Source organism: Penicillium paradoxum (assembly GCF_028828445.1).
Source record: "Penicillium paradoxum strain IBT 22861 chromosome Unknown utg000004l_segment0_segment0, whole genome shotgun sequence".
Lineage (NCBI taxonomy): Eukaryota > Fungi > Ascomycota > Eurotiomycetes > Eurotiales > Aspergillaceae > Penicillium > Penicillium paradoxum.
This window is the reverse complement of record NW_026643182.1, coordinates 58,178-80,018: the sequence shown is the minus strand read 5'-3', so window position 1 is coordinate 80,018 and position 21,841 is coordinate 58,178. Positions and strand designations below refer to the sequence as shown.

At 49.2% G+C, this 21,841-nt stretch overlaps 7 protein-coding genes across 7 annotated transcripts; 3 read left to right on the top strand and 4 right to left on the bottom strand.

Annotated features, from left to right (window-relative positions):
* Positions 1 to 1,582: 1,582 nt before the first annotated feature.
* On the top strand, positions 1,583 to 2,550 carry N7457_003809 (uncharacterized protein; the record flags this gene model as incomplete). The annotated part of the gene is made up of 2 exons (XM_057174854.1): positions 1,583 to 1,685; positions 1,790 to 2,550. The coding sequence occupies 2 exons, from the start codon at positions 1,583 to 1,585 to the stop codon at positions 2,548 to 2,550; spliced, it is 864 nt and encodes a 287-aa protein (XP_057031901.1).
* Positions 2,551 to 2,928: 378 nt separating this feature from the next.
* On the bottom strand, positions 2,929 to 4,072 carry N7457_003808 (opsin family protein; the record flags this gene model as incomplete). Its single annotated transcript, XM_057174853.1, has 5 exons — positions 2,929 to 3,010; positions 3,062 to 3,196; positions 3,253 to 3,740; positions 3,816 to 3,882; positions 3,936 to 4,072. 5 exons carry the CDS (start codon positions 4,070 to 4,072, stop codon positions 2,929 to 2,931), a joined length of 909 nt encoding a protein of 302 aa, XP_057031900.1.
* A 375-nt stretch (positions 4,073 to 4,447) lies between these two features.
* N7457_003807 (isoleucine--tRNA ligase ISM1) lies at positions 4,448 to 7,447 on the bottom strand (the record flags this gene model as incomplete). Its single annotated transcript, XM_057174852.1, has 1 exon — positions 4,448 to 7,447. The coding sequence occupies one exon, from the start codon at positions 7,445 to 7,447 to the stop codon at positions 4,448 to 4,450; it is 3,000 nt and encodes a 999-aa protein (XP_057031899.1).
* Positions 7,448 to 7,938: 491 nt separating this feature from the next.
* On the top strand, positions 7,939 to 12,223 carry N7457_003806 (ABC transporter ATP-binding protein; the record flags this gene model as incomplete). The annotated part of the gene is made up of 9 exons (XM_057174851.1): positions 7,939 to 8,022; positions 8,071 to 8,258; positions 8,312 to 8,968; positions 9,026 to 10,200; positions 10,430 to 10,434; positions 10,496 to 11,025; positions 11,099 to 11,214; positions 11,267 to 11,454; positions 11,549 to 12,223. The coding sequence occupies 9 exons, from the start codon at positions 7,939 to 7,941 to the stop codon at positions 12,221 to 12,223; spliced, it is 3,618 nt and encodes a 1,205-aa protein (XP_057031898.1).
* An 860-nt stretch (positions 12,224 to 13,083) lies between these two features.
* On the bottom strand, positions 13,084 to 14,719 carry N7457_003805 (uncharacterized protein; the record flags this gene model as incomplete). Its single annotated transcript, XM_057174850.1, has 4 exons — positions 13,084 to 13,961; positions 14,018 to 14,230; positions 14,267 to 14,528; positions 14,585 to 14,719. 4 exons carry the CDS (start codon positions 14,717 to 14,719, stop codon positions 13,084 to 13,086), a joined length of 1,488 nt encoding a protein of 495 aa, XP_057031897.1.
* Positions 14,720 to 15,147: 428 nt separating this feature from the next.
* N7457_003804 (UPF0183 domain protein) lies at positions 15,148 to 16,731 on the bottom strand (the record flags this gene model as incomplete). Its single annotated transcript, XM_057174849.1, has 2 exons — positions 15,148 to 16,607; positions 16,668 to 16,731. 2 exons carry the CDS (start codon positions 16,729 to 16,731, stop codon positions 15,148 to 15,150), a joined length of 1,524 nt encoding a protein of 507 aa, XP_057031896.1.
* Positions 16,732 to 17,878: 1,147 nt separating this feature from the next.
* N7457_003803 (putative kinesin family protein (BimC)) lies at positions 17,879 to 21,560 on the top strand (the record flags this gene model as incomplete). Its single annotated transcript, XM_057174848.1, has 4 exons — positions 17,879 to 18,346; positions 18,398 to 20,545; positions 20,596 to 21,203; positions 21,257 to 21,560. 4 exons carry the CDS (start codon positions 17,879 to 17,881, stop codon positions 21,558 to 21,560), a joined length of 3,528 nt encoding a protein of 1,175 aa, XP_057031895.1.
* Between the last annotated feature and the right edge of the window lie 281 nt (positions 21,561 to 21,841).

Here is a 21,841-nt window from a genome sequence, read left to right as displayed (position 1 = left end):
TCTCTAATGTCACCATATGGATGCCACCCGGCCACACCTATATATAGGGATGATGTATGAAGGAGCTTTTATCTTACGTCAACAAAGATTCCAACCTCCCCGCACGATATAGTTTCCAAAACCATCATGATTAGCCAGTCCATAATATAGAGCAAAGAACTGGATCGATAGGTGCACATATTAAAGTGACTACTCCATCTACGAAGCCCCGAGTGTAAATCGCTAGTTGTGCCGACTTCTGCCTGCATTTGGGCCGAATATATAAGCTTAGGTAGGTGTGTATCAAGCCAAGTCAGCAAACAGCCATACTAAATCCAGCCCCTAGGTATGAGCAGGATGGAAATGAACTGGCCGTTTTGCCCATAGATCACTATATCCACTCATCTAGCTCATTGAATAGCAGGTTGAGCCTAGAAAATGTCCCTGTAGGTTGGGATGCTTTGACAAAGAAAAGCATGAAAGGCGGCATCACAGTCTAGAAGTGCGACCAGACCCCTAATTCTAGAATAAATAGGCTGCAGGAAATTCATTTAGCATCAAGCAAATTCGTTTCCTATTCCTGAGAGTCAAAAAAAGGGAGACGCTTACCATAAGCCTTTGAGATTCTCTGATGCAGATGAACTATATGTATGTAAATGGGAATTCAAGAAGGTATACCTACGTATAATTGCATCCATTCCTGGCTTTCATTAAAACAATTACTAGATATACAATCCTATCTAAAGTAGAAGTCTAGCGGTGCACTTAGCAGTTATCTCGCACCTACATATAGGCCTCCAAAGGATGCCAAGCAATCGGCCAGTTGACGGTGGATCTGCCCTGCCAGGCTCTCCTGATTGGCTGAACACGAAGTATACCGCAAGCATCCAAGGCTTGTATCTGCATCTTGCCCTTGCTGTATATAACGATGTCATGAGAAAAGACATACCTAGGTAGCAAAGACCCAATTGTTCCGTTATTCAGAATAGTTGCGCGAAGTGTTACTATCAAGCCCATAAAGGGCAGAACTGTGATCACAGTCCCACGGGAAAGAAGCTTAGAAGCTGTGTTGAGACGGATGATCATTCATCATATCACTGCCTAGATCGAATTCAATTGACAGATGGCCATCAGTCAACAGCCACCGAGTAGCATTGATTGTAAATACCCTGGTCATATACAATGATGATTGTGAGGCCCATCCAAAACTACATCTGCATCAAGAACTAGCATCGGTTGTGAATAAAAGAGCTTGGATGAGTTGCTTGGTATTGTAACGAAGCTTGCGATATGTTCCCACACAGGCCATGGAGGCAGACACGCAAAATAGACATGAGAATGAAAGCGAGCGGCTGGGATGGAATAGGCTTCGAGATCGAATCGCTGCCTGAGTGTTTATTCGATCGGTACCTGCCTATTGCGCGCGTTACGCAGAGGAGGCAGCGATTGAGCTGCTTCAAAGTCAAGTATCTTTCGAACTCATCTTCGTCTTCATCTTCTTCTTCCCATCCATCCTCGTCCCATCTATCGCCAGCTTCTTCCATCATCAGAACAATCCAATTCATCATCATCAGAAGTAGCAGATTCATACGGTCACTTCCCCATGGACGAACAGCCTGAACACCCCAGAGACCCTCAGGATGGCCATACTATCTTGCGAGATGCAATCCAACGCATCAGGGCTGCCACCGAGCAATTGGAGCAAGGTATGCATTATTCTCCATCACTCTTCGTCTTGAAGCGCATGCATAGAAGTTTGATACATGGTACTTCACTGCCCATGCAACTGAATACTAACATATATGGTTAGCTTCTCAAGTCCTGTACGCAGAACCGACTGCCCAGTCCTCCTCCACCAGCCTTCGGACTAAAACTGTGACCTCGCCGGATAATAGCCCAACAAAGAATGAGATCAATGAGGCTTTGAGTCCCAAGGGAAACCTCTGTTTACTTCCCGAGCTGGCTTCCTCCAACAATCCCAAGGAACAAGGCATCAATCCTGTTGTTAGTCTTAACGAGTTCGAAGTCACCAACTCACCCACCAAGGCCCCGAATAATACCCCCACGACTCCTGGAAACAGCCCCCTGAAGAGCTTGAAGAGAGGTTCACTTGGTCATTTCAAGTTGCCCTCCTTCGGTAGCCTGAGGCGGCGCGGTATCATCACCGCCAGCCCAAGTGAGAGCGAAGTCACCGACTCTCCAACCAAGACTGCGATGACAGCTGAGAGTAGCCCTGGAAAGAGTCCGAAGAAAGGCTCCTTCCGCCTCCGCGACCTCTCCCCATTCAATACCCCCAGCTTCAGACGCCGAGGCCCAATTCAAGCGTCGACTTCAGGCACTGCTGGGACTGAGAAGGCTGCTCGGCCTTCTATTCTCTCTCCTTCTACCTTTGTGCCTCCACAGTCTCCTCTGCGTCGGGAATCTCCGGTTGATACCTCATCAACCGATTTCACTATGTCTCCGGTCGGTACGCCATCTCTGATGGGTACCCCCTCCCCGCCTCCTGTCCCCTCGCCACTCCGCAGCGAGTCCCCCCTGCCCATAATTGCGGAGGTGCCCCGGCCGTGGTAATGGCCAATGTTAGAGTAGTGACTTGCGGCGCGCTCACCTGAGTCCAGTTGAGAGGACTATGGTGAGCGTACCGTAAGAGAATTATCAAATGTGCACTGGAGAAAAAGTTAAAAATATCAAAAAAAAAACCATTGTTTGAGTTATTCTGCGTCTTCTGTAGAGAGTAGACTAGTAGGACTAAGTGTTAATATCATACTACACAATCAATAACAAACATCGCAGATAGACATCACCATCACTGATCAACCAAGGCTAAACTGATGAGCATGTGAGATATATTTCAAAATCAACTGAACCAAGAGATCAACTCAACTGAACTGAGAGATCATATCCTGTTGCTTGGGAATCAATCCGGAAATGAAATATAAGTCATTCCCCTTACGCACCCTCCTCATCGGCAATCCGAATAGCACCCTCGTTGCCAATGCCATGCGACCAGAATCCTTCCATGTAGAGAGTACTGTAGCAGTTAGTATATTTGGAATAAATAGATATTCAATGGCAAACTCACATTCCGGGGGAGCTATCATGAGCAAATAAGAGCCAGTACCCAAGAATACCCTGGGTAAAGACATCCTGCACCGCGAAGAGAATGGTCTCTGTATCAACACTTAGCCTGAGCGCAAGTGCACCGGCTGCGAGGGAACTAGAATCCCATGTTAGCATTTCAAATCAATAATGTTGTTTCGAATATACACTTACATAGGGAACAATGCCAGTACAGCAATCGCCGAACCAGAGACAGAACCAAAGAACCGTCTTGTCTGTGCATCTTTGCCCCTTGCGGCCCGTTGCGCGTGGAAGCCCACATGGTGAATCACAACCAAATAGGAGATACACGAGATGGTCAGCCAGACCCAGCGTTCACGTTGGTGAATTGCAAATGTGCCGAGTAGACCGGTTGCGAGCACGATCAGCTGGGCGACAATAGCAACGAGCAGATTTGCACCCGGCAGGCCTGAGATCAGGGCGAAGTTGATGAACAGAAGGGGCAGTGTCAGTGCCCAGTTCACATAGCGCAGCCACAAGATCTGTCGCACATAATCTGTGTGTGTGTCCGGGACATGCTTGTGTGATTCGTGGATTGTGGTGTGTTGGAATGTGATACCTTGGCCTGTTGAAAGAGCGAGGTAGGTAATAAAGGAGATGGTGGTTATTAAGGATGTTAGAATATGGAAGATTCTCTTGGGCTAGATGATTGTCAGACATATCCCAGTGGCCATGCCAAGGCAGGTCTAGATGTAGATCCTCCGGGGTAAGCTTACAAGTGGAGCTCGGGCAGCCAGAGTATAGAACACCAGCGAGGAGATGCCCATCAACACAGTGACAACCCTGTGGATGTTAGGATCTCAGAACTAAAAGACCCATACACAAAAGAAACATACCAAAGAGTCCGCTTTCCCACATCGTGGAGGTTCTGGTAGACCTCAGACCCTGGCACTACAGTGGGAATGGGCGCCACCGAAGAGGTGGTGGCGGGTGCCGTCAGAGACGGAAACTGATCAAATGGAGGTTGAATCATAGTGAGTTAGTAGAGAAAAGAATATTGACAAGAAGAAGAGGAAAGAGAAAGCCAACGGTATATGAAGCAAATGACGATTGCATAAAGCAGGATTCAGCTCGGGATGATTGGAAGCACCGTCATCGACCGGGCTACACTGTCGTCATAGCCAATCACCACTCGTTTACTTTGCAACTTGGTCGTGTTATTTGTCGGACTCTGCATGTTCGATGGTCTAGACTATTGGTTGTACCGCAGATTCTAAATTGGTTTGACGATGTGCGACGTCCAATCATACAAGCGCGCGATCACTTGCAGATGATCGACCGGGTAAGATGGAGAGTAGTTGTATATTGTACAGACAAAAAATAGATATAGTACAGGCTTGTACAGCAGCTAGGCATTGGCCTCCAGCCCATGCACTACTGTATCACACCGGTCGCAGATCGCATTTTCGATCGCCACCGGCTCTGGAATGGCGTACCGCCAGCACCGGGGGCACTTGGAGGCCTCGGGCGCGTGCACGTACACTTGACCTTGTTGACCACCTAGCTCAAAGCTTTCTTCATATTTCCATTCGGCATCGCTGATCCCAGCCGGCAGAGGATCACCATGGGATGCCAGGGTGATGGAAGACACAACAAAGAGATCGGGGAGCTCCGACAAGTATTGCTGGAACAATTCGGAGCCACTGGGCAGCACAATATGGACAAAGGATTGCAAGGAGGAGCCAAGCTGCTTTTTACTGCGGGCCTGCTCTTGCAAGTTCTTGATGGTGGAGTGGACCACCGTCAGCTCCTGGTAGCTCGTATCCAGGGATGAATCCTGCCATTCCCGAGCAGGGGTAGAAACGAGACGCCGCAGGGGGTGCTCGGATTGAGAGCGAATGGACTCGGGGGTATGTTCCCATGTTTCTTCCACAAGAACGGGCGTGATAGGGGCCAGCACCTCTTGTAGATAACGATAGATGTAGAACAAGGTCGTCTGCGCGGCCCGACGACTTGTGCTATCCTCGCCAAGGGTGTAAAGCCGGTCCTTGATCGCCTCCATATAGAAAGCAGAAAACTCAAGGTTGGCCCAGCGGTTCATAGTGTTGACAGCTTTGTAGAATTCAAAATTGTCGCATGCCTTTTGCGACGTGAGGACCATATCCGAGAGATGCTTCAAGGCAATTCGGTCTACTAGCTGCAGCTGTTCGTACGGGAGAACATTTTCTGGACGGAAATCGGCAAGGGCTCCCAGCAGTAATTTGAAGGTGACACGGAACTTATGGAGACTGGTATTGACGGTCTGGAGAACCTGTTTTCCAATCACAACGTCGCGTGTGTAGTCACTGCTCGCCGCCCACATGCGAAGCGCATCGGGACCAAGAGCGTCGTACACTGGTTCTTGGTTTTCGGGTTGCTTCTTCCCTTTGCCTTTGCGGGGTTTGAGAGGAGGCAGCAGAGTTCCATCCATGATGGTTTGCGGGTGGATCACGTTGCCAATGGACTTGCTCATCTTTCGCCCATCTTCATCCAAAGTGAACCCATGGGTGATGAGGTTTTTGAATGGCGCACGAGGTGTCGTAGTTTCACCCGAGCCGAGTTGGTGCGAAATATACGTGAGGAGTCCGGACTGGAACCAGCCACGGTGCTGATCGGTACCCTCGAGATACACGTCGGCGGGATGGCTCCGTCCTTCAGTGGGAACATCGATCTCTGCCCAACTGGTACCACTGTCAAACCAAACGTCCATGGTATCCGTTCCACGGCGATACCCCGCTCCAGGCTCGTCTCGCAAAGAGGGAGGAATCCATGCAGCATCATCCGCACTGTCGGTCCACCAGGCATCAATGCCACGCTCTTCAATGGTGGCCATGATATGTGAGACACTATCCTTGGTCAAAACAGCCTCTCCAGTAGTCCGGTGATAGATTGCAGGAATTGGAACACCCCATGCACGTTGACGCGAGATGCACCATTCACTGCGGTTCTTCACAAAGTTCTCCAGCCGGTGTTTTCCAGTCTCAGGCACGAAACGAACATCTTCCAAGGCCCGGAGAGCACTGCTGCGGATATCGGCCACATCGGCAAACCACTGCTCGGTGGCCCGGACAATGATCGGAAGCTTAGAACGCCAATCGTAAGGGTATTTGTGCTCGTATTTATGCTGGGCAAGCAACTGACCACATGATTCGACCCATTCCAATACCGCAGTATTACCTTCTCCCAAGACAGGCTTTCCAGTCAGCCGTGTAGGATCCAGAGGCATGGCCTTCTCTGTGAACTTGCCCTCGTCATTGACAGGAGCAAACACAGGGATGCCACGCGCAAGACACGCTTCGTAATCATCCATTCCGTGACCGGGCGCGCAATGAACCATACCAGAGCCAGAATCAGCCGTAACAAAGTCTGCAGAAATGATGGGTTGCGCTTGAGCTTCGGGTCCCTTGAACAGAGGCCGATATGTAGTTCTCTCTGCTAGCTCGGATCCCATAACAGACGGCACAATGATAGACAGTTCTTCTTTCAGCATCTTCTGGAGATATTCAAACCGGGATTGGGCGATAAGAAGATGACCATGTGTTTCCGACAAGACAATAGCGTATTCCAAAGAGTCACTGACTGCGATAGCAGCATTGGCAGGCAGCGTCCAGGGGGTAGTGGTCCAAATTACAGCACTCAAATCCTTTCCGCGGAGAAGAGGGTTTTCAGAAAGATGCGAGGGGATGTCAACAAGAGGAAACTTGACCAGGGCGGCGGTCGAGATGTGGTCGTCCTGGTATTCCAATTCTGCTTCCGCAAGAGCCGTACCCGTCGAAGGTGACCAGTAAACCGGTTTGAACTTGCGGTAGATAAGACCTCGGTCCACCATCTCCCGAAAGATACCCAATTGTCGCATCTCGAATTGTTTGTCCATTGTCTTCCAGTGGTTCTCCCAGTCAGCCATGACCGCGAACCCACGGAAGCCCTTCATCTGTTCCTTTACAGTTTGTCTTGCCAATTGCCGCGCGGATTTGCGAATTACCGCCGGGCTGATCGATCCATTCGTAATGTCGATGTCGCGCAGGCCTTGGAGAGCCTTAAGCTCGATGGGCAACCCATGGCAATCCCAGCCTGGCACGTAGCGCACTCTTTTTCCGCGACCCAATTGTACACGACAGATGATATCCTTCAAGATCTTGTTGAGTGCATGTCCAATATGAAGATCGCCGTTTGCATATGGTGGACCATCATGTAAGACAAATGGTTGGTCGGCGGGTCTTTCGCGGCGTTGCCAGGCGTAGAGTTCATCGGTGCATCGTTTCAGGTATTTCGTCCGATCGACGGGGGACACACGTGGAGGAAATGAGGATTTAGGAAGTTTGAGGGTCGAGGTCCAGGAGCGGGGAATTGACCGCGCCAGTTCCGGCATTGTCCAGCATGTCCGAGTGGAAAGTGGAAAGTGGAAGGTCGGGAGTTTGGAGCGACGAGGCTCTTGGCGCAAACATGACTGCGATGCCCGAAAGGGTTTAGACTCCGCCCCTCTCCCCGGGCTTGGAAAGTTGATCTTTCCACGTCGACAAAAGGCGTAGGGGATTGCTCTAGATGGAACTAAAGAATTCCACCTAGATCATCACTACCACCCATAACCAATCACCTCCGATGGACGTCAAAGGCAGAAACCCGTGACGGGGTAGCTCGGGTCCCGCGGACTCCGAATCTTGGCTGCTCTCCTGAACCGCCAAGAATGGCATCGGAGTCCTAAAAGGGTGTGCAGAAGAAGAATTGAGACCCCGCAGAGTGGGCATGGTTCTTAAGCAGACAGAATCCCAGGTCTTCTCTCTTTTATTTTGACTATGCTCTCGCAGATCTATTACATGACCCAGACCCAGGTTGGCTTCACACTAGCCCGTCCAACTTCGCATGGATATCTCCAAAGAATCCGAGAAAGATGAGCTCCATGCTCAAGAACCCAAGAAGGAAGCAGGTGCTTTGAAGAGCTATCTTGTGGGTGTCTCTATACCTATTGCAGACTAAAATATTAATGTCAGACAGAGAATCTTTCAATATGGCTCACCCAGGGACTATACCTTGCAGGCCTGCGCTACGGCCTGTGCTTTGGGATCTGGCGTTGGCATGGCACTTGTAAATTTGGTGTTTGGCCAATTCATCACTGTCATCACCGACTATACCTCGAGTCATGCTAATCCGTCGAAATTCCGAAGCGACGCGGGCAGGCTTAGGTATGTGTAATGAAGAAGTCTATATCAACACGAAGAGGCTAATGCAAGATTAGTCTCTATTTCTTCATCATTGGACTGTGTCGATTCTTCCTCACTTATGGATACAGTACATTGTTTACACTGGCGGCATACCGAATCGCACGAAACATTCGCCGCTTGTACCTGAAAGCAGGTCTTAGCCAAGAAATTGCATTTTTTGATGCTGGCAGTAGTGGATCAATTGCCGTGCAAGCAACCTCGAATGGGCGACTCATCCAGGCTGGGATATCTGAAAAACTTGGGCTTGTAGTCCAGGGGCTATCCACCTTCATCTCAGCCTTCGTGCTTGCATTTGTCACTCAATGGAAATTGACCTTTATCTGCTGCTGCATTGCCCCAGCAACGCTCCTCGTGTTGGGTACAGCCGCTACCATTGAGGCTTCGATTGAAACAAAGATTCTCAAAGTTCAGGCCAAAGGTGGAGCTTTTGCGGAGAGCATTCTATCGAGTACTCGGACGGTACATGCTTTTGGCCTTCGAAATCAGCTGCTGCACGAGTTTGACAAGTTCTTGCAAGCCTCAAGGCATCTTGGAAACAAGAAATCGCCTCTTTTTGGTTGCCTTTTTGCGGTTGAGTACACCATCATTTTTGCAGGATTTGGCTTGTGCTTTTGGCAGGGCGTAAGGATGATATCTACTGGTGAGGTGGAGAACGTCGGGGATGTTTTCAGGTATGTTGAACCTTCATACCTTTTAGAAATGCATCATTCTAATCATCATAATCGCAGTGTTCTCATGTCCATAGTCGTGGCAGCTACGAGCTTGACATCCATTATGCCTTACATGATTGAATTTACTCGCGCTGCCTCCGCAGCATCAGAACTATTCCAGCTCATGGATCGAACCTCGACCATCAATCCTTTTGACGAGTGCGGACAGACACCAACGGATGTGACAGGCTATATAAACTTTGATAATGTCTCGTTTGCGTACCCCATGCGTCCCGACGTCAAGGTCTTGGATGACTTCTCACTGCACATTCCTGCCGGGAAGACAACTGCACTCGTTGGAGCTAGCGGTTCTGGCAAGAGTACTATCATTGGGCTGATTGAACGATGGTACAATCCGTTGTCGGGAACGATCAAGCTTGACGGCCAACCTGTTGAAGTTTTCAATCTCAAATGGCTGCGTCAACACGTTAGACTTGTTCAACAGGAGCCTGTTCTATTCACTGGCACAGTCGCCGAAAATATCGCCAATGGACTGGTTGATACGCCATGGGAAAACGAACCCAAAGCCCAGAAGCTAGCTCGGATACAAGAGGCCGCCAAGGTTGCCTTTGCCCACGATTTCATCACCGACCTTCCCAACGGGTATGATACTATCATTGGGGAGAGAGGTGGGTTGTTGTCTGGCGGTCAAAAGCAACGTGTTGCAATTGCGCGCAGTATTATCTCACATCCACAGATCCTTCTTTTAGATGAGGCAACTAGTGCTCTTGACCCCCATGCCGAGGAGATCGTGCAGCAGGCACTGAACAACGTCTCCAAAGGACGCACAACAATTACTATTGCGCATAAGCTAGCCACTATCCGAGATGCTGATAACATTGTGGTCATGGAACACGGCCGCATCCTTGAGCAAGGCACGCACAGCTCACTGTTGGACTCGAATGGTGCCTATTCAAGACTCGTACTGGCTCAGGATTTGTCTGTGGCCACACAGGACTCCGAATATGTTTCTAGCAATGAAGAAAAAGAAGACATGGATCATCATAAGCTGACCAGCGAGTTGACTCAGTACTCAACTCTGACAAGATCAGCCCCAGATAAGCAAATTAGTCGTGATGACTTTGGCCACTGGAAAAGATTGGGACTTCTTCAAACGGTCTGGAGATTGGTCAAATCGACCCCGGAGCTCGGATGGACGTTTGCGATCCTGCTTTTGGGGTGCCTAGCTGGAGGTAAGACTGGCCTGTGTTGGAGCCCTATTTCAGCAGACCGAAGCTGACCAACTGATAGCTGCTTCATTTCCTGGCCAGGCAATCTTGATGTCTAGGTTTATTGAAGTGTTCCAATTTACAGGTGCAACCATGCGGAAGAAAGGAAACTTTTTCGCTCTCATGTTTTTAGTTCTAGGACTTGGATCCCTTGTCGTTTAATTTGTCATTGGATGGACATCAAACGTTGTAGCACAGGTCGGTTTCTTTCGCTGATATCTATCTATGATTGAGCTCTGCTGACTTGGACCTATCAAAGACCATGAACCACAAGTACCGGAAACAAGTCATCAACGACATGATGAAGCAGGACTTGCAGTTTTTCGATCGCCCCGAAAACACGACGGGGGCTCTCACCAGCCGTGCCGACTCCTATCCACAGGCTGTGTTTGAGCTCATGGGCTTCAACGTTGCACTGATCCTGGTCTCAACTGTTGGGGTATTGTCATGCGCCATTCTAGCAATAGTATATTCCTGGAAGCTTGGGCTTGTAGTGGTCTTAGCAGGACTTCCACCCATGCTTCTTTCCGGCTACGCTCGCATCAGAATAGAGGGCGAAATGGACCACAAGATTTCAAAAATGTTTTCCAACAGTGCATCAATTGCCTCCGAGGCCGTCACTGCAATCCGAACCGTGTCTTCTTTGGCCATTGAGACCTCTGTCTTGGAGCGTTATACCCAAGAGCTTGACCATGCGATTGCGGCGTCTACAAAGCCAGTGCTTCTCATCATGCTTCCTTTCGCATTTACTCAAACCGTGGAATATTCCTTCCTCGCACTTGGTTTCTGGTAAGTCTTTTATCTATGTTTCATATATCTCACCCTTTGGGAGATTTGATGCTAACTGTACGGTGATGTCTAGGTATGGATGCAGACTTGTCTCATTTGGAGAGTTGAGCATGGTCAACTTTTTCATCACCTTTTTGAGTGTCTTTTTCTCTGGCCAGCAAGCTTCAATCCTTTTTGGCTTTTCAAGCAGTAAGAGCCACCCAAGCACAGAGGTTCAACCGGGTTTCTAATGAGCATTTAGGTATGACCAAAGCTGTGAATGCGGCCAACTACATCTTTTGGCTTGAAGAGCTTCAGCCTACCATTCGAGAGACTGACGAGAATCGCGACATTGGTCCTGGCGACTTCAAGTCTCTGCAGTTGGAGAATCTGCAGTTCTCTTACCCAATGAGACCTGATGCTCGCGTACTCCGTGGCATCGAACTCCATGTATGCCAACTCCAATCGTGCTCTTCATACATTCTATTGATTCCATCGAACCTTCTTTGTCTCGTTTTATTTATCATACTAACGTTCTATGTAGATAAAACAGGGACAATTCGTCGCATTCGTCGGCGCATCTGGATGTGGAAAAAGCACCATGATCAGCATGCTCGAGCGCTTCTATGATCCAATAGCAGGTCACATCAAAATTGACTCTCTTGCACTAGACCACTTGAATCCATGGCTGTACCGAGGTGAAGTGGCACTTGTACAACAAGAGCCCACGCTTTATCCCGGCACTATTCGTGAAAACATCGCTATGGGCACACCGTCTGATGACGCCTCAATGGTTTCTGACAACGATATTGAGGCTGCCTGTCGGGCTGCTAACGCGTGGGACTTTATCTCCTCGCTACCTGATGGTCTAATGACCCTCTGTGGGGTCAACGGTACACAACTCTCTGGTGGTCAGCGACAGCGCATTGCCATTGCCAGGGCGCTACTCCGAAATCCACGTTTATTGCTACTGGATGAAGCAACTAGCGCTTTAGACACACAATCAGAGAGGATTGTCCAAGATGCGCTGAACGAGGCCGCTTCCCATGGTGACAGAATCACCATTGCGGTCGCTCATCGTCTGTCCACTATTCGCCATGCAGATATGATCTGCGTGTTTGATGGAGGCAAGATCGCGGAGTCCGGAACCCACGAGGAACTACTAGCCAGGGGCCGACTTTATCCCAGGATGTGTGAGGCTCAGAACCTAGGCACATAATAGGGTGAACCCTGATGTTTTGTATGGCTCGAGGGTGATGCTAAGCGCGTAAAATGGTTGTTTAAATAATGTCTATAAAATAGCCGAAGGCGATGATCCCAGCAGAGGACTGATCTCGACCGAACATGTTCATAATTCGAAGCAAATACATAATCTACGAGAAATTTCTCGAAATCCCCTCGACTTCCCTTTGTCTACAAGACCCTCCATCCATCAAGGTAGATCCTTTGCCACGTTGAGAAAGCCGACCTTCTTCCGTCGACATCCGAGGCCTTCAGTTGCTCTCCGCTGAGGGGAATGTGGGGGGTATCAATAACGCTCCTTAGTCTGCTGTCTAGACCTGCATTCTATATCGTGAGCCTCATATTGGCTACCTTGATCCCCTAACCCGGGTCTGCAGACCGCTGGATACTCCAACTCATCTTGGAACTAGTCACCCCCGGACTCCATGCCGATTGGCCCTCAAGCAACCAGACAACACCCAGGCTGATTTGTTATATCGAATGCCCTCCGAGGGAATGCGGAAGGGATCCCGGTTGGTCACGCAGCTGATGTTTACCTTGATGCTATTCTTTCCCCAAACCATCGAGTATGGGTGATCTTCGGCCTAATACCTTCTCGAGTATATCACTGCAGGGACCTCAAATTCCGCTCTTTAAACCCGGATTCCTCTACTATAAACTGCTGGGTACGAGTACTCGATCGATATTCGTGAGGTACAATATGAGGATACCTCGACTTAGAATGAAATGACATTCTGTTCATTCTGTCATATTCTGAGGCAACCTGGGAGCTATCCAGCATTTTGGATTAAATTACATCAATTCAGTGCTATGATTTCTATTTCATTTTGCCTCATTTCAAGTGGAATTGGAGTTATCCGCACAGGAGAAAGCCGCTGATCCACCGGATTCAGCGTAGGAGGTGATAATCCCGACAACAGTCCCATAAGTGCCTGAACCCGTCAAGAAGCATCCAAAGACTATCATAAAGACACTAAAACAAACCATGGGCAGCCAAAGTCTTGATCGGTCTCTGCCTGTAGCCCAGTTGTCATATAGCCACATACAGCCATATGGTTGGAAACAGAGAATTGTTCCAAGCAAGGCGCCAATGAGAGAGACTAGTGCATCAAAGGCTGGAATAGTACTGGCGATAATGTACGCGACCACGGTAATACCGAGGGTACAGCCGAGCCAGTATATCCAGTGAGTTGGGGTATTGCTATTGAGATGTCGAGAACCACGGAGGAGCTGGATAAATATGAACTTGGCCGGTATCTGCGTGCGACGTTGATTTGGGTTAGGATGTGGTTTGTTCTGCTCTGTTTCAGTCGTCCTTACATGTATGACAATTGTTGTCGTGACAACCAAGCCCGGCAAGGCAATCCCATAAGAAATCTTCTTCACAATCCCCCCGGCGGAGCCCAACGCTGGCGAACCGACATAAGAGCCGCAGTAATAGTATATGACACAGGCTACAACGGTATAGATGGTGGCTACACCAGCCTGGCAGATAAGCAGGGCTGACGTGTACCGACGAGGATTGCGCATCTCAGACACGATAGAGAAAAATCCAGGCGTGCCCGAGAAAGCAAAGGTGAGGTTTGATATTGCCGTGATACCCTCAACGAAAGATGGGTTGCCAAATATCTTGAAATCGGAGACCCAGGGTGTCTGAGTCTGCGGTCCGGAGGCAGGCCGGTCTTCAATAGCGACGGCAATCGTGACAGTCAAGACTAGACACAATGTAAGTGCGTGTTCAAAATGGGTATAGGTGAAGGAAGCAACACACCCGCAACCAGAATGCACGGTAAACCCACCCATGCAAGCCAGGTGATACGACCGAGTGTTCGCACACTACTGGTAGCAAACCCAAGGATGGCAGCAATGGCGGCAAAGCCTGCTGTACATACGCCATGGGTCGAGACTGCGTTCAAACCAATCGAGATCCCCAGTATACCAGAGGCACTAACGAAGACATAGTCTGTGCAATCAGTGATACGGCCTGGATGTTGATGTGTTATTGGCTGAGGATACATACATAGACAGAATACAGCCGACAGTACCCAACGGCCGACTGGACCAAACATCAAAGCTCCAGCATCGTCAATGCCATATACCTCGCGATGGTTGAGCTTGAAGGTACCAATCACGTATTCGGACCACGTTGTGATAGCACCAATGGCAACCAGGCAAATGGTACCGGGAACAATCCCCAGGGCATTGAAGGCTGAGGGAATGGAGAGAATGCCCAAGCCAATCTGGTATTTCATCATCAGAATGACAGTTCCCACAAAACCAACCTAGAGAGAGGTCAGCTTAGGGTGAGATTTGCTACGCATTTCCGATCAGTATGCACATTGCGGTAGTTAGGCCCTTCTTCTGTGATTTCCCCAAACACCACATCATATTTCAAGCTCTGCGAAGGCTTAAGAGCCAAATCCTCTTTTGTTTCGCCTGTCGGCTCGTCCCTTGGTGGCTCGTGTATATCCATGCTCAAGAGTCAAGATTGGATATGAATCATGAATTCAAGTTCCCGGGGGCCTTTTCACCTCCCCCTTTTTATAACCCGCGGGAAAGTGTGTCTAGTATCTACATTCAAGGAGCAGAGGAGCCAATGGGAATCAATGCGGGTTCGATTACTCGTTTGATCTCCAAGTGGGCCTATCCCCGCAGTCCCCGCATGCTTCTGAGGGTTTTGGATATGCCTCGTTTCAGGGGCGTGGGGGGTCTTTGACTCCAAAAGACCCCGAATCTTCGGAAAGTACCTTTAGGCCCCTCCGCAAGCCCTATCTTTCAATTGTGCGGAAACTTGTCTGGAGTAAGTACTTGCTTGTAGAGATACTCGTCTAGGATTGTCATGATTCATAATGCATTCAGATATGGTTGAAATAGAAGCTGAAGTAGATCCCATGTCTCAAATCAGTACACTGTCAAGCAACTCACAGCACCATTCTTCAGAACTTCAAATAGAAGCCCCGGGAATCCAAATAGTTCGGTGTTCCCCAAGCCTCCATCCTGGCCATCAGCACCAGTGCGAGGACCCTTAGCCGTACTCTCCTCCCACCCCCCAAGAAACTCAACACTGCTTTCTGGGCTGTCCCCCCAACCACGATTGAGCACCATTGGCCGTTGGAGGGCACGTTCCTCGGTAGGGTTGGCATATGATCCTTTCCAAGTGGCGCGCAGTCGCTCGGAGACTTTATCATAGGGCGATTCCGAAGTCAGACTGTCGCCGGAATCATCCAAAGGAATCAACCAGCGACTTCGGCGATGACGATTGAATGGGTATGAACCTGGAACATTCCCATGAAGAATAATCTTTGTAACTGTCAATTGGGAAGATGCGGCCGGAACCGATGGATCTGGAAGGCCGGAGGCAGGAAAGGCAGGTCCAGGGGTCGTTGGATACGAGATGAAGGCATCAAATCCATGGTGGAAGTAGTTCAAAAACGACTCTGCAGGAAGTGAGGTAAGGTCCCCAACGTTAAAGGCACCCAAATCATCGTCCGAGTCATCGGTTACACTGTTAGTCGACGAGTGGTCGGCATCTGCAATCTCAATTCCTCTGCCTGGAGAGGGACTCAAGTGCAGGTCCCCACCTCCAGTTGCACGATGGATTGAGATTCGGCGATCATTTTTACGATAGATCGCATCGGGTGGCCCAAAATCCGCAATCAAGTCCTGAGGCGTCGTCTCCCCTAGTGTTATATACAAGGGAGAAGCCGTCCGGCGGATCACTTCAAGCTTTCCAGCGCCAAGAACATGCCACTCCTCGATCTCATCCGCGAGCGACTCACGGGATTTACCTATCAAAGCTGACGATCGTGGATACTGTGGTTGTTGTGTGAATAATTTGGCTCGAACTTCAGGCCATGATGACCCGTGGAAGATAGACATAGATGTCGCTGGCAGGGCAGCGGAAGAGGATAACAACGCTACAAAATCACACTGATCGGACCAGGCCGAATGTTGAAGGGGGAACGAAAACGCGATCCCGGGATATGAAAGCACATAGGTGCCATACGGTGACGGATCTGCCGGTGGTACGTATTCTCCTGGGTATGAGGGACCAAACAGGCGATTGTAGACATGCCGGAAACTGGGGCCGTGCGGAGACACGGGTTGTTCTGTTGACTTCCCACCTTTGAGGACATCCTGGTTCTTGTAGACTAAGTTCACTCGAGAAAAGTCCAGGACTTCAATCAAGCGAAGCCTCTGGTCAGGGCCGTCGAAACGAAGGCGTAGGCCGTTTGAGGGTAACTGTAACACCACCGGTTTGCGAAGCGGATCTGCGGGAGAATAGGCAAGGTCGATGGCGGGATAGGATTGAGGATACGACTTCACCCTGGTAAGGACATTATGAAGGGATGCGCCCAGGGCTTTTAAAGTATTAAAAAAGAGTCACTCGACGCGCAGATAGGTCAGACAGAAAGACGTACTGATAAACCCAAGCCCTTTCCCGGGGAATATTTGCGCCTGTGGTGTGGTGGTAGATGTAGTCATATTGGGTTGTATGTTTTCATGGCCCAAAAGATATGGGCTGGTTGGAATCCATACAATATGCGAGCTATGGTTATTAGTTCAAAGGGAGAAGCCCTGGGGAAGCAAGGGAAGCGCCCATGAGGGGGGAATAGCGATAAGGACGGATGACGATAAGCTCACCCGACCAAGTCATGTGAGAGTGGGGCCCGGGGAATGGGGTTCTGGTCCGCGCTACACCGGGTCTGGAAGGCGGTGTGTCGAGGATCTATGTGTTACCCCTTCTGTACAATACTCATCTTACCATCATCATCATCCAATCCATCATTATCATTGGACCAGAATCTATTCTTGTTGATTTTCATTACAGCGCACAACAGATTTTGGGGCTTGGAGGTCCTGATCCACGCACCACCGATTTTGACGATTGCATCAATTTACGTCAGCAATCTCGGGTGTTATCGGATAAAGTCATGTGATTGTCAACCTCATCTATCAATCCGATATCATACATGATAGCAAACAGGAACAAATGTAACCTCATTATTTCCGCATTGGGCAACCCCTGGACGTATGACTGCCCTCCCCGCACGCCGAGCACCTACTTGGAGCCTTCTACTTCATCCTTAGCCCCTTCATCTTTCTAATTATACCATCTCCACGCTTTTTGGCTGTTCTGGCAATGTCGGAGATAGAATTTGGGCTGGTTAGGCGTAAAAAACAGGCTTGATATACCAAGATATGTCGATTTTGGGTAATAGAATTGGTTGATTCAATCTGGTAAGACCAAATAGTCAGTGCTTCTAAGGTATCGATATTGAGATGTAAGTAAAATATCAAGTAGCCTCCCCGATTGGGGTGTCTTGTAAACCAACATTCATAGATGATGTTGAAGATCACATGACTTTATCCGACATCCTCCGAAAATGCTGACGTAAAATGGTGCAAATGGGCAAATCGATGGTGCGCGGATCAGAACCCCGGGGAATGACCCTGGTTATGTAAGCTTTGTTTATGTTTTCCCATTTGAGATGGAGGTCCACTGATAAACACAACCCTGGCAGACGGAGACACCAGGTCAAAAGTTTTGAATCGTTTCTCAAGACATCGAAACCTCGGAAATTCTCCCGAAACAATATTGCAGTCATTTTCCGAGTGCCGCATTATCGCCATGGCTGGCCCACCAAGGCCTCCCTCCACCCTCCCCACCACCACGAGGAGGTCGGGTTTGCGCCAACCGGTTCGACGAGCGGGTTCGGCAGCTCCAGAACGCCATGCTACACCTACAATCACTGCGCCGTCAGTGAGGTCTTCCGCGATCAGTGCATCGCGTATGGCGAGAAGCCCCGAGAAATCAAGCGCTGCGAGTAAGAGAAAGGAGAAAGACTTTGAACGCGAGATCAACGAGGACACGAGCATTCATGTGGTGGTTCGCTGTCGTGGTCGCAGTGATCGGGAGATTAAAGAAAACAATGGCGTTGTTCTATCTACACCAGAAGGTGTGAAGGGCAAGACTCTAGATCTCTCGATGGGTCCGAACGCGGTTTCAAATAAGACATATGCTTTCGACAAGGTTTTCTCCCCAGCCGCTGATCAGACAACGGTCTTCGACGATGTTGTTGTACCGATTGTCGACGAGGTAAGCAGAGTTCCTGTGTACAAACCAGAGTGCTGCGCTAATTCGTTGCAGATGTTGGCAGGTTACAATTGCACAATCTTCGCATACGGGCAGACTGGAACAGGAAAGACATACACCATGTCAGGAGACATGACCGATACACTGGGCATCTTATCCGACGATGCAGGAATCATTCCGCGTGCTCTCTACTCCCTGTTCCACAAACTTGAGGATACGGAAAGCACAGTGAAATGCTCCTTTATCGAACTTTACAACGAAGAGCTTCGGGATCTGCTGTCGTACGATGATAGTACGAAACTCAAAATATTTGAAAATGAGAAGAAGGGAGGACATAGCACGATGGTTCAAGGCATGGAAGAGACCTATATTGACTCTGCTTCCAGCGGTATCAGACTGCTCCAAACAGGCAGCCACAAACGTCAAGTAGCATCGACCAAATGCAATGACCTGAGTTCCCGAAGTCATACGGTGTTCACCGTAACAGTTCTCACCAAACGCACAACTGAGTCTGGCGAGGATTATGTTAGCTCGGGGAAGTTGAACCTCGTGGATTTAGCGGGTAGCGAAAACATTGGTCGCAGCGGTGCTGAGAACAAACGAGCAACGGAGGCAGGTCTCATCAACAAGAGTCTGCTCACTCTTGGTAGAGTCATCAATGCTTTGGTGGATAAGAGCTCGCACATTCCTTATCGAGAGTCAAAACTCACGAGACTACTGCAAGATTCACTCGGAGGACGAACAAAGACATGCATCATCGCCACTGTTTCGCCTGCCCGCAACAACCTCGAAGAGACCATCTCCACGCTTGACTATGCCTTTCGGGCTAAGAACATCCGCAACAAACCCCAGATTAATTCTATCATCTCCAAAAACAAGCTCCTACGGGAGATTGGTATGGAGATTGAAAAACTCAAGAGCGAACTTATTGCCACTCGACATCGCCATGGTGTCTATATGACGCCCGTTGCGTACGAAGAGATGACGATGGAGAGCGAGTCACGGCGAATTGTCAACGAGGAACAGCGTGCCAAGATTGAGACTATGGAGTCAAGTCTCCGGCACAAGGTTCAAGAGTTGCTCTCTATAACGGGAAATTTTAACTCTTTGAAGCATGACAATGAGGAAACTCAGGCCAAACTCAATGAAACACGAGATGTTCTCAACGAAACAGAAAGGTTTTGGAAGGATACTCAGGAAAAGCTGGACGAGGAGAAGATCGTACGGAAGGCTCATCAGATTACGGAAAAGCAACTCCGCCACATCGGCGCCGGCCTAGTTTCCACTTTGAATGGCACTGTTCGAGATGTGGATGGATTGCATGCGAAGTTGGATCGCAAAGACAATTTGGAGGCTGATAATCGGCAAACCTGGCAGACTTCAACCAGTGAAGTATCTCACGTTACGCAGCAGATCGACGCTCGCATGGAAGTCTTCAAGGTGCGACATGCAAAGCTGGTGGGGGATATGTCTAGCAAAATACACCAGTTCGTAGATCATGAACTGAGCACTGTCCAGTCTACTCGGTCCCAACTCCGGGATCTGGGAACCTCCTTTGACAAGGTCGAGACTCAGGCAAAGAAAAATACATCCAGTGCTCACCATGAGATGAATGACGTTCTCGAAGAAATCAAGGTCCTTCGGGAAGAAGTCAAGTCTAAAGTTGGCGAAGGCCTGAATGGCTTGTCAGCTGCTGCTGCTCGTATCTCCAAGGAGGTGATTGGGGAGTTCTCAGAGTTCCACTCCCAACTTCACTCATCATACAGCACACTCGGCAAGGACTTCAAGTCCATGTTTGAGGACATGGCAAGGCACCTCGATGAACAGAAAACAGAAGTCAACAAATTGCGCCTCGAGCTGCAAGCAGCGAACCGCCAGACAGTTGAGGCCAACAGAAAGGCCTCGTCTAATCTCGCACAGGTCCTGGAAGACGAACATGCGAACGCCCAAACAGAGAGGGAAACTCTTATGTCTCATATCCGTGGACTTCTTGAGGAATCAAATCAAAAACAGAACAATCGCCTCAGAGGCAAGTTTGATGCCCTTCGCACCGACATCTCAGCATCAGGCGACTCTCTTGAGCAAGCCACTGCGCAGCACGACAGACACATTGATGAATGGATTTTTAAGGAAGAACAATTTGCCAAAGACATCGCTGCATCTAAGGATGAGTTCAAAACCAGAATGCAGAACGATTGGGAGGTAAGAAAAAAATTACATCTCTTGGCCAAGAAATACACTAACGACTCTAGAATTTCGACCAACGCAATGCCTCTATTCATCGAGCAACAGAATCTGTCCATCAGGAGACCGTACGGATTGTTGATGCTCAAATGAGCGACATGGGCACCCAAATGGAGGCTTTGGATGACTTCGTTGCCAAAGCCCGATACCAGAATGGCCGCTTCCACGAATCCCATCTATCCAGTCTGAATGCTATGGCTGAAAATGTCCGGGAGTCTCGCTCACACATTCATGGACAGCTCGACGGGCTCACCGGACGAGTCGATCAACTCCAGCAGGATGTCGATATACATACTGAGTACCTGGAACAAACCACTGCACCTTTAGACATCGAAGTCCGCCAACCACTCTTGAAAATGCGCTCCGACTTCCAGAGCCACCCTATGAAAGAGTATATCCCAACCGGCGTAACCCCTCAGAAACGAAAATACGACTACCCTTCGGAAATGCCTCAAACTGAGGCGCACGACGGACTTCGTACCCGACACCGCACATCCAAGCAATTTACTGCTTTACCATTCAGCGAGCAAGAGCAACAAGACTCGCCTGTCCCCACTTCCCCCAAGTGGTGGCTTCGCCTCCCAAGAAATTCGTGTACAATGATACCCCGGAAGAGGTAGGCCACCCTCTTCCATCATCCGCAGTCACACCCTCCAACACTGGACTTAGGGAAGTCGACCTAAACGTCAGCAGACCGGCGATGTCTGATGGTGACGACGCGCTACCTCACGATAAGGCAGAGACCATTGCATTGAACGCATCTATAGATCTAGACGAAACGCCAGAAAAGGAAGAGCCTGAGCAGTCTTCTCGCAAACGTCGCCGCTCAAACTCCAGCCTCCACCACCAATCTGACAGTAAACTACCGAAAACAATGTCCTCGAAAAGGATGGCTGGTGTGAAGGAGGGTCGTGAGAATATGCCGCCTTCTGCCATCGGCGGTGGCCGGCGGGTCAGAAACCGCACTGACTAGGTGGATTCCAAGTGATTTTTTGCGTTCTTTTTGTTTTTTTTCTTATTTACTGTCCCTTTTTGATACCCGATACCCGCTGGGCTTTTCACTCTGGGTTGGAGTTCTTGGCTGAGAAAACAGTGTGGGTTGGTCATTCTCTTGTATGTATTCTTTTGTGAGAGTCCCCATAGAACGGTGACTACTTGGCGTTTTTATTTCATTTGGCTACATTGATACTCTTATACGGATGTGCGATTTGATCTTACTACAATAACTGATCATCCGAGATGAGTTGGGTATTA